General features: G+C 43.7%; 1 protein-coding gene across 10 annotated transcripts in view; it reads left to right on the top strand.

Moving 5' to 3' along the window:
- The window catches only part of FBRSL1 (fibrosin like 1), a 762,210-nt gene extending 750,598 nt beyond the window's left edge, over window positions 1–11,612 (top strand). For all 10 annotated transcript variants that reach the window (XM_083589754.1, XM_083589747.1, XM_083589750.1 and 7 more), the window contains 4 exons: window positions 1,355–1,438; window positions 4,281–4,364; window positions 6,867–7,095; window positions 9,264–11,612. In XM_083589754.1, coding sequence (XP_083445880.1) covers window positions 1,355–1,438; window positions 4,281–4,364; window positions 6,867–7,095; window positions 9,264–10,500 — 1,634 coding nt within the window. In that variant the 3' untranslated portion in view covers window positions 10,501–11,612. The remainder of the gene's footprint in view (window positions 1–1,354; window positions 1,439–4,280; window positions 4,365–6,866; window positions 7,096–9,263) is intronic.
- The last annotated feature ends 529 nt before the right edge of the window (window positions 11,613–12,141 follow it).

The raw sequence follows: 12,141 nt of genomic DNA, 5'->3' as shown, positions 1-12,141 counted from the left end.
TTCCCCACATCTGCTAGATTTACACGACGGCCTTCTGGCAGCCAGGAGGGGTGTGGAAAGAGCTCCAGCACGCAGCTGACTGTGAATGGAGACAACACACTGTGTGTTGGAAAGCAGATTAATGAGTAAATGATAAGGCTAAATATAAATATACATACATATACATGGGGTGTGGGTGGGTGGACACACACACACACACACAGATTTGTTGGATGTTAGGTGTCGTGGGATTTTTCAAGCCCAGTAAAATTCTGCCTGGCAAACAGGAATTCTCAGCTAGTCGAGCAGGAGGAGGAAATATCACTCAACTGAGGGATGCTTAGTTGCTGGGCCCTCCAAGTCCATATTTACCCATCCCATGCCAACAGAACCTGTGCTCAGAAATGCCTTACTATCATGATTTTTGTAACTTTCACAAAATGCTTTCCCCCTGCCCCATACTACATGAAGCATTAGCAGAAATATCATTTCTCCCAACTATTTCTCTGCAACCAAAATACCAAAAACGAAACCTGGAACCCTACGCCAGCCAGCAACCGGAGCTGATGATACTAGTAGAGTGGCTTAAAAATGGTGCTGGGAGGGAAGGAGTTTCTGCTTCAAATCACACATCAGCTACAAATTCAACGTGGCCATAGGCAAGCCCTAGGGTTGTATTCAACATAGCATTTCTGCTTGCCTGCTGGAATGATCTCCCTTCTCCTCTCAGCACACTGTTTTGGAGGTTCTCCTGATGCACTGGAACAGATTTGGGGAGCTGCACTGGCTTCCACTCACACAATGGGTTACCTTACCCCAATTTGTCACATGCGGATACTGGTCTACCATTGAATGCTACCGCAATGGTTGCTGTGAAAGCACTTTGAACACACGGAATCATGACATAAATGTGGTGTTGTCATGAAAGCTTCACTTCATGACACCGGCCTGGCCCCGTGTTTGTCTGTGTATGTTGCAATGGGTCTTGCGCACGCACACATACAGACACAGAAAGTGATCCAGCCTACCCAGCTAATATGCCAGTTCTTAACTTGCTGCAGCCACATTGGTGCCACTCTGCTTTCCTTTGGACCGCATCAGCAAGGCCAGGGAGGAGGTCTTCTTATCTGGGCAGCACAAGACCTCCATACCTACTGCCCAGGTTTGTGCCCTGAGGAGGTCGCTTTGGTGCCAACTTCAGTCCCCAAGGCACACTCCATTGTCTCTCAAGACAGACGCATGGCAACAGCTGACTTGGGGTTGTATCCCACGTTAGTAACACTCAAGAGTTGACCCATTAGGTACTTTTTTCTTCCTGTGAGTATTCTGCTGACATTTTTAAAATACAAAGGTCTCTTCTTTCTGGCATCCACAGGTTCTGCCCACCCAACCGCCACTCCTTTCGGCCCTTCGCCTCATCACAGCAGCTTCCTGCCTACTAACCACTTGGCAGGTAGGTGTAAGTAAACTCTTTCACCTTTTATCAATAATGCTTTATGTGTGTCTTGGCTTCCTGTGCATTAGCAATGTTTTATTAAAAAAATTGTATAGAAGCAGAGCAGGAGGTTTAGCCTCTACAATAAGGGCAATGCCTAAGCAACATTCCCCACAAGAAATCGGATGGGAGGAGGTGCTGTTTATATAAGAGAATCGGAAGAGACAGAAGTATCCTCTTAAGCTGCAATGATTTTCAGGCTGCCTTCAATATACATCTGAGAAAAGTTTCAGAGATAGCAGTTTTATGTCAAATAAGATTTATTTACCACTGGAAGATCCACCAGTGTTTCCAAGAAACCCAGAGTGGCAATTTCTGTCCTTCCAAAGCTGAAATACTTGGGTTGTGTGTCCTTTTCAACTGCAGAATCCTCCATAATAGTGTTACCAGTTATTATTGGCCAGGCAGTACAAGAGAGCCATGAGTTTTTTTCTGGGAAAAACTTGAATGTTTAAAGGACAGAAGAGAGAACAAGACGGGCATTGTATCTCCCAACAGTACATGCAGAACTGATAACAGGGATGAATCAGCTCAATTGTGCCATCTTCCAGTTTTTACAGGGCTGGCCAGGAAAAAAACGAAAACATTTGAAATCACCAAAGACAAATATTAGCTGGTGCACAAATGGCTTTTTTTGTGCTCCCTAGATTGTCCCCTGGAGGTTTGCTGAAGATCAGGGTGGGCAATGCAGGGACTGTGGACTGTACACAAGCTCCCAGAGCGTGTTCTTCACTACACACCATGAACTAAAAACCAAAGAATTGCCTTGTCGGATTTGACCAAAAGGTCCTTTTAGCCTCTGGCCACTCAAGTATCTCTGAGAAGCTCACAAGCAGGACATGACAGGGATAGCCATATCTTATTGCTTTGTCTCCAGCATCAGGTTATCAGAGATATATTGCCTCTCAGTTTGGAGCTCCCTGTTTTTAACTCTCCTGGGCAGTAGCCATTGCTGCACCCAGTGCTATTTTTCTAGAAAAAGAGGTGCCGGAACTCACCCTGAACACCTCCCTTGTTCTCTTATAATGGCAGTGGTGCCCACCTGAGAGGTGCCTCTGAAAAAAAGCCATGGCTGCACCCATCCTTGTCTTAATTTGCCAAGTTAGAATTCTGATAATCTTCATCTTGATTTCTTTAAGACACTTTCTTGCCTTCATACTGGAAGAAGCAGATCTGAGCAAGTGATTTGAAGTTTGCTATAACGTTTTCAGTGCTGAGCAGGTCACCCATCTCTGTTATAGATAGAAACTCACACTTGTAGCTGTGTTGACTCATTCTGATTTGAGCTAGTGGCCACATTGGTTAAAAACTGCTAGCCAACACATGAGCCTTTTCCAGTTGTTACCAGTATGGGGCAGGCAATGAAGTACAGTAATTAACCCACACTGCTAGACCAATTAAACTAATCTGAGTCATCCACAAATCTTCCCGGTCAGTCAGTCAGTGACCAGTCAGTCGGTTGCAGTCTCTCATGGAGTTTGCTGAGATGGTGTGAACTCAACTCCTAGATAATCCTTTACACGTTATTAGAGCTATCCATTTAGGGTTCTAGGGTTGACCAAGAGGTGCTACTATATTCATGCCCGTAGTATGCTGTTGTGGGGAGTGGGGGTGGTGTTGGGTGTCTGTGACTCTCATTCTTGTCCATGAGTAGTGTTTTATAACTTAAAAGAGTATTTAATCAGGAGTCCAGGTCATGGTGCCATTTTCGCCAGTAACTCATTAAAAGAAGAGTATACAACTCACATATTCTGCCTATTTGTTCTGCTAGAGCAAATAGTATGTTTTTGCCCATGATTTCCTCTGAGGTCAAGCAGCCCTTTGCAGAGTTTTAGCAGCTCTCAGAACATGTGGGTTCCATAGGCAAAGGACAAGGAAAGCAAATAAAATATACAGTTAGATGAAAATAGCTAACACATATTTCCAGGGAATGAGGTGTCAAATTAATGCAGTAACTCTTTGATGTGGGAGTTCCTAGGTTATGTCAAATTTTAGCTTCATAGTTGGGCCTATATAGTTCTTGGTATGAGCTTTCGTGTGCATGCACACTTCTTCAGATACGTATCTGAAGGTATCTGAAGAAGTGTGCATGCACACGAAAGCTCATACCAAGAACTAACTTAGTTGGTCTTTAAGGTGCTACTGGAAGGGAAAAAAAATTTTTTGTTTTGACTATGGCAGACCAGCACGGCTATCTATCTGTAACTGGGCCTATATAGTGTAATGAAGGCTGTACTCCTAGACATGCTCACCTGGGAGCAAGTCCCTGGGGCTTGCTTTTGAGTAGATATGTATAAGATTTGTTAGCCTACATAATCCAAAGCAAAGGGGTAAAAAAAGCCACTTTATGCGTGCCTGAGTTTCTTGCATTGGCATCTCCTCCTATCTGTTTGCCACCTCCCCGCTAAAAAAATAATCACAACCACGTCAGAAATCAGCTTTCAGCTTTTCATTTTGTTGTTGCTATTCCAGGTGGATCGGGTATCAGCTTGGTAGCTGTGCCCATCAATTTTGGCTCCTGGGCTGTTAACTTTCAGCTTCCCTCTCGCTTGGCACGCACAGAGCTTAACTCCAGCACCTGTTTCGCAGAGCAAGTTCTCAAATCCCTTCTCCATTTTTAACACGCTGGGAATTTTCTGTGCAAAGAACCTTGCAGTGAGAAGGATCAGCTTAAAGTCTGGCCTAATCCTACTTGGATTCAGACCATTAAAATATATATATAAAGAGGGGGAGGGGAGAAAGGGGTGCATTTCATTCTCCAACATTCTTGGCTAAATGCCGGCTAAAACCCTGTTTGCCTTTCCAGATCCATTTAGCAGGTCAAGCACCTTCAGCGGCCTTGGGAACTTAGGCAGCAATGCCTTTGGAGGATTAGGCAGTCATACTCTGAGTAAGTACTGGCTGGGTTCTGTAGACAAACCTCCTCTCCAGAGAAACCACATGCTCACATTGAAAGCAGCTGGTGGTAGTTTGTTTAAAATAGAGCAAAACCTTCATTTCCTAACCTCCATTCTCCTTTTGAGAACAAAACAAAACACTGCACCTAAGTCTTCCAGGTCTCTGTGGCAGGAGCTTTCCCATAATTTGTTCCCCCACCCAGTGGCAACCATACTTGGTTGCTTGCACTCTATTTCCAGAGAAAACAGGGGCCAGTAAAACCTTAATCCCCTTAATCTTCTTCGCGTGTCTCAGAGCCACTTCTCTCACTGTTTGTGAAAGGCATGGAGTCACCACAAAGAGCCCTGAAAATGCCATTTTGGAGAGAGGACATGCTAACTCTTACCATACATGCGTCATCTTCTCTTTTTTTAAGGGTTTATTCAAACACATCAAGCTCAGATTCAACAGGGAATAAGAGCACTAAATGGGTGCTGTGACGCATTTCTCGGAGCTGAACACCTACAATCCAGGAGCACCTTGAATAACACTAGTCATTTTATTTGGAGGCAGGAAAGATTATAGACAGCTAAATTCTCCTCCTCCTCCCAGTAATCAAGGTAGCCAGATGGCTTCTGCACTGGACTTTTCAGTTCTTTGAAACACCCATGCGAAGCACTGATTTTCATCTGTTTCCCTGTTTCAGATCACAGCTAATGATTGGTGCTCATGCAGTGACTTTTTGTACTATTTATTTATTTCACAACATTTATATACCATTTGATTGTAATAAAACCTCAAAGTGGTTTTATTCACATGAATAAAAGTGCAGGGGGAAAGTACATCAAGATGGGCTATTTATGTAGCTTTTTCAAGATACTTCTATGGGAAGCAATCATAGGAACATGGGAATCTGCTTACTGAAGTCCATCTATCTTAGTATTGTCTTAGTATTGACTGACAGCAGCTCTCCAGAATCTCAAGACAGGATTGTTTTTCCAGCCTGACACAGAGATGCCAAAGACTGAACCTGGGACCTTTCGTATGGGAAGCATGTGTCCTGCAACTGAGTTTAGGGCATTTCCATTGGCTAATCCAGTGCAATTTACTGCTTGATGCAATTATGTCCTGCACCAACAATTTGAGTCCTCCACCAACCCTTCAGGTGGATGTTTAGCAAAGCAGCAGGGAGAAAGCGAAATCTGCCTTCTTGTTGGCACTATGGGGTCTGCATTTAGTCACAGTCTTAAAATGGATTGTGGGAAATGACTTGTTTACGTGCTATTAGGCACTGTGTAGGTTTCGAGGTGTACTTAGGACTGCTGAGACAAAGAAACAAGCAATGGTTGAGCCTCCATTTTTTCACACACTAAAACCTAGTGCTACTCAGATTCATCTCCATCCTTAGGCAACATTTCTATGTTCCTTGGGAAATGGAACCTACAACTGCTAATTGCATTGAGAGCATCATACAAAGATGGGCAAGGATATTTTAATTTCAGTCTTACGTATTTATGGCCTTCAAACTGTCTCTGTGCTCCATAGAGCAAATCTGCATATTCCAAATTTAGATTGTAGTATCACCTTGAGACACAAAGGTGATGCAAGATGATTCACTAAGCTGAACCAACCTTTCTGGACAGAGAGCCTGCTAGATTGGTACGCATTACGCTGGAAGAAGGGAAGTTGGTGGGGGTGGGAAGAGTACTGTAACATGCATTGTCTCTTGCATAATGTATAAAATTGCTAGAAATTGTTGCTTTGTATTTAGTCAAAGATTCACAATGAAAAAAATGTGAATTTTAAACAATGTTGCATTATCTTGTACGCCTTGAAAATGGCGCTCCATTACTTTTACACACCACAGAACTCAGTGCATTCTAGAGGTTGGTTTCAGAATTAAAAAGAGTACCCCCATTTTCTTTTTTTAAAAAAAGTTAGCTACACGCAGAGCACAGTTTCTGATGGGAGTTTTTGTAGAGGAGCATTGTTGGTGAACTAATCAGATTGACTGATTTATGCCCAAGGAGATTTGCTACATTCAAGCTCAGCCTGTTCATTCCCTAATCAAAGATCTCAACTCACTGCTTCCCACTGCAGGTGGCTGATCGTTTTTAACTAGCTGCATCCTCTTAGTTAATCTCAGTGGCTGTGGCAACAGTGCCAGTTGAGCCATGGATATCACAGCGGGGGAAACAGGGTGATTTGGGAGTCACCTCTTATCTTCAAAGCAAATGGCCTCATTACTTCCACAAAGTTACTCAGATCTGCAGTTAGCCTTTTTTCTGCAGAGACTTTAAACGGCTACTATTTCATTCCACAGTTAATTACTGTTTTTTCAGTGTCTCTCTCTCTCTCTCTCTCTCCCTCTTTTTATATTATCCAGCCTTGAAAGGATAACTGAGCTCATAATTGGCACTTGTGCAGAACTTATTTGGGACAAAAAGTCTTTTGTTCGAAGAGGGGCACACAAAGAGAACTAACCTAGTCTTTTCCCCTTTCCTCCGGATTCTAGGTCACAATAGCATTTTCGCTCACAAAGAAGGACCCAACGTCCAGAGCTTCAACAACCCCCATGAGCCATGGAACAGGCTCCACCGGACGCCACCATCCTTCCCAACACCTCCGCAGTGGCCAAAGCCCGGCGACTCCGAGCGAAGCTCCTCTGTGACAAATCACGACAGAGACCGGGAGTCAGAGAAGAGAGAGATATCTTCAAGTAAAGAAGACAGAGATAAGGACAGGTGAGGAGGGGAGGCTGCCTACTGCAGATTGGACAGAGTGAAACTTGCCTCTCTGCAAACGGATATGTTCCACTTAGAGTGTTATTAAGCAGAACCATTTCAGAAATCTCATATGGTGTAATTAATAGTCAGGAGCCTGAATCCAACGTTTAAAGTGGTGTGGAAGCATCATGGGGTGTATAGTTCGCATTTGCCAGGGGTGCGAGGCCTGTGAGTATTCCACTTGCTGCTGGACTTCAACTCCCATCATTCCCCAGGCAGCATATCCCATGGGCATGGGAGCTGAGAGTCCAGTAACAACTGGAGGGTGGCAGGTTCCCTGTCAGTCATATACAGCAAGCTTTCCGATTGGCCAGTTCCCCTTGCTATCATATCGATCCAAAAGGAAACGTTTGGAGAACATAATGAAAAATTGCGCGATCTACACAGTGTGCTGCAGGTAAAAATCAGGCAGTCACGTGGTGAGTTATTACAATAGTTTTGCCGCCATATGCCGTAGCATGCTAACCGGCCCATAAACGGGGTGTAAAGGGAGGGGGAAAGGCATGAGGATAGGAACTGGTGGAAGAAGAGACAGGTGAGCACAACTCAGCTCCTCCTGAAAGGTTTCTGGTCAGGAGAGTGAAGGTGGCAGTCTCCTGGGTGCTGCTGCAATGTTCTCCTGCCAGGCCCTCCAGTAACTAAGGAGAGAGAGAGAGAGAGAGAGAGCGCAAGCGCACTAGGATATCCTTTTATGCTCCACCTATGAAGGGAGCACCATTGGCCCAAATTGGTCCAAGGTTTATATGCCAGCCAACTTGCTTTTCATCCTTCTGATCAGGTCCCCTCCTGAAAGTCATCTGATCCCTGTGGAGCTGGGATCCCCATGCTTGTGGTGCCCGGGCTCAGCCTCCCCACTGTTCTTGCCTCCATCAACATCTGGTTGCTTCAGCAACTGGTGCCACCTTGGATACCGATTTGGCATTGCTGATCCTATAGCCAACATTCGTCCCATGAGATCCATTAGGAAGCGTATGGTCAGCAGAGCCCAGACTTCCTATATGGCTTCTGAGGACTTAATTAGGCACTGCCCTTTGAGTCAACCTGTAGCAAAATCCTGGTGCTGGAACCCACTTGGCCCTGATTCACAGCATCACATAATTTGTATAGCTACCCAGTATGTGTTTTTAATGGAAATTTTGTGGGTTTCTGGGGCCCTTTTTTCCCTGCAAAATGTTGGGAACTTCTCTGATTTCATAGAATTGTTAAGAGATGGAAGGGACCCCAAGAGTCATGCAGTCCAACCCACTACAATATAAGAATCTCTTTGTCCAATGTGGGGCTCGATCCCGCAACCCATGCTTTGAATATCGTCTTAAAAGCATGAGTGTCAGTGATGTGACTGTGCCTTGATCTTTCTCAAAAGGAACCCAGCAAAACACAAAAATATTACTGGCAGAGTAAAGTTAAACAGATTTCATAATAACTCACCTGGCATATAGTTTTCATCATTCACTCTGATCACAGCAGTTGAGTTTCCTAAGGAAATTCAACTGCTGTGATCAGAGTGAATGATGAAAGTTAAATGCCAAATAAGAAAGGGTATTTGAGGATACGTAGGTTAAGTTTCTGTGGTTCACCATCTGCTTGTTCGATACAGGATGTTCATGGATTGCTGGCATCACTTGATTAGTTAGAAGGCTTTAAAAAGCTCAAGGGTCTGTAAGAATTGGATAGAAGCAGTAGCCTAGGGGCGATTGGAAAAACTTCCAGGCCCAAATAGACAAACAAATAACTATTAAATCTATCCAGAGTTGCATAGAGGACATTTTTTCCATGTTAATCTTTCTGAAAGCATCCGGCATTCAGCATTTCCAGACAATGTGACATATTGATTATTACATTTATATCCCACCTGTCCTCCAAGGTGCTCCAGGTGGCATCAGCGGTTCTCCCCCCCTCCTTTTATCCTCACAACAACCCTGTGAAGTAGGTTCAGTTGAGAGGTTGTGACTGGTCCGAGGTTACTTTGTGAGTTTCATGGCTGAGTGGAAATTTGAACCACGTTCTTATGATGAAATGACAGATACTTTTGTTAAATAATGACGGTATTACCAAAGATGCATAAAAATAACACAAAATTGTTAGAAGACAGCAACATATTCACAATATGATATATTTTCCTGCAGGGACCTTTTGGATAAAAATAGGCATTCAAATAGATCCTCGCCAGCTTCAGCCCCAGTGACTCACCAGATTAGCAACCTCATTCGCAGCAACAGTCAGACCTCCAGTGATCTCACTAGGCAAGTTGGACTCAGTGAAAGAGAAAGGCCTAAAGAACCGGAGAGAGATATTTCTGACCGGCTGAGGGATCCTCCTCCAATTGCGGAGCACAAGATCAAAGAGAGCCGCTCCCCAGTGAAAGAACCACCAAGCCATGAAAAAAGATCCTCAGAGGACAACACAAAGCCAGTAATCCAGTCCGTATCTCCCTATAGCAAACCTGCACTGAGCGAGAGTTTAAAACTCAGCAATCTAATGAACAAGGATATTGAAAGAAAGCCAGAGCTTCCAGCAGACCTTCAGAAGATCAAGAACGATATCAAGGTCAAAGAGGAGCGCAAGGAGGACAGTGACGTGCTGGTTGTGAGCTCAGAACCGTCACAGCATTCCAGAACTGTGGAGCACCCACCACCACCTTCTTTGCATGGGTTACCATTGCCTCATACAATGGCAGCCACCATGCCCATCTCCATGGGCGCTGTCCATCAGATGAGCAATATGAATGTCCTGGATCGTAGCAGAATGATGACCCCTCTAATGGGCATGAATCCATTGCCGGGAAGGGAGCGACTGCCCCATCCTGGGTTCTCCTGGGACCCCGTGAGGGACCCGTTGCGAGATGCCTACCGGAGCTTGGACCTGCACCGTCGGATGGACTTTCAGCTCCGAGCTGATCCCATCCATAGGTTCCCCACCGCCGCTGGGTTCTATGACCACGAGCGCTCTTACCGAGACAGAGAACCCCACGACTACAACCACGAGAATCTTCTTGAAGCACGGCGTGAGCAGGAGCGACTCAGGCAAGCGGAGGAGAGAGAGAGGTTGCACTTACGGGAAGAACTTGAGCGTGCCAGGATGCATCACTTGCACTCGTCCCCTATTGAAAGCCACCTGGCCCATGTGCCATCTTTCATGCCTCATCTCAGTGGGATGCATTATCCCAGACTCAGCCCCTCGGCTGCCATGCACAATGGAATCTTGAATAGGAACCCACCAACAGCCGCTTTGAGTGCCCCGCCCCCTTTGGTACCAGCTAGTAGTACAAGACCATCCTCCCCCCGCCGGACTACGCCACTCACAAACTCTGAATCGAGAGACTATTCTCCTTCTAGGAACCCCAAAGAAGTAGAGGCACGATAGTCCCTAACAAACAAACAAACAAACAAACAGGATGAATTTTAAAACTCACCTGTAAATATAAAAGAGGGAGGGGGGAAGAGACCTTTTAAAAATGCACTGCTGTAAACTTTTTTTTAACTGTAAAATTTGTAGAAATTAAGCACAGTTCCATAAATAATTGGGGAGCAGGAGGGTTATAGGTTACGAACCTTCCAAGCAAATGGTTGCTGAAAATTGAAATTTAATATATAGGTCTTTATTTCTTCGTTTTGTTTTTGCTTCTGTGCTGAGTTAAAATATTACCAGGTTTGTACATTTTTTCCCAAATGTGAGAAGCATTTTTAATGAATTTGTATTTTTTGTTAAATTTTGTGTGCTCTTTATTTACATAAAGAGCTTTTTTTTTTTAGTTTAAATTTTAATGGCCTCAGATCCTTAAGTAAATACAAAATACACACCCAGGGTTTCTGAAAGTATTATTTATGGAAATACTGTAGTTTTGTACAGTCCACTGTGAGGTTCCCGAATTGAGGCCACTCACTTTCTCTTGGTACTTTGGAACTGAAGTTACAGATATATATTAAAATAATAATAATAATAATAATAATGTACAAAATTGTTTGGTTTTGCCTTATATTATGGAGAAATGAAATTTTTTTTGACTTATTGTTTTAAACAACAAAAAAGAAAACAATATGTAAATATTCTGTTAATATAAATGTACACCAATATTGAATTCTTAACATAGGTAGACTTTATAAAAAATGGTTTTTAGAACCACTCTCTGGTTATTTGTTAACATTATTCCAACGCATCATTGTCACTGTCTTTAAAAACAAAGAACCCCAACTATGGCACAAAACCTTCAACTATGCAAAATAACTTGGAGGCAGGTCCTGGTTGATGTGAGGGTAGGCAAAAAAGCATTTACAAAACTACACACATATACCCAGAAAAACCACCCCAGATGCATTCAATGTAAGCATGCAGCTTCGTAGGAAAAGGGCGATCGTTACGGGAAGAGGAAACTTGTTCTACCGCAAAACAAACCCTACAGTGTTTATCTAAATCATAATTTCAGTTTTTGTTTTGTGTGTATAACACACGGATGTTCAATAAACGTAAGGAAAAGATCCAGGTTATCTTATTACTGAAGTTTCTGCTACACAGACACAACTGATACAGCAATATGCGACAAATCTCTTTCTCTTGGCCCCACTTCTCTCCCCTGCCAGAGAGTGGGGGAAGTGGGCTGCAGTCCTTTGTTGATGTCAGGCACGTGAGAAAGGAAGCACTCACTCCTGTGGATCCCTATGGGTTTATAAAAATATGAGGCATTGGGGGGAAAGAAGTCCAAAGGGTTAATTTAAGATACTTGACACGTTCACCTGTAGTTTGCAATGACCATAGTCAAATGCTTGTTTCCATGTGAGTTTGGCCTTGGACGTTTGGAGTTGTGTTGCTGCTGCTTTATTTGGCCACCATTTGATTTATAATATTACTTTTCGTATGTGAATTTTGCTATGGCTCAGTTCAACGGGGCATATACGGCGTCCCTTTTTTTAAAAAAAGTTGCAGTCCCTCAAATTTTTCATTTGCAGGAAAAGCAGAGCAGGGAGATGGAACCCCCAAGTGGAAAACTTTAGAGTTTGCTTAGAAGGG

The sequence above is a fragment of the Podarcis filfolensis genome, assembly GCF_964270895.1.
Source record: "Podarcis filfolensis genome assembly, chromosome: 16".
NCBI lineage: Eukaryota > Metazoa > Chordata > Lepidosauria > Squamata > Lacertidae > Podarcis > Podarcis filfolensis.
The sequence above is the reverse complement of the archived record's forward strand: the minus strand, read 5'-3'. Positions and strand labels throughout refer to the sequence as shown.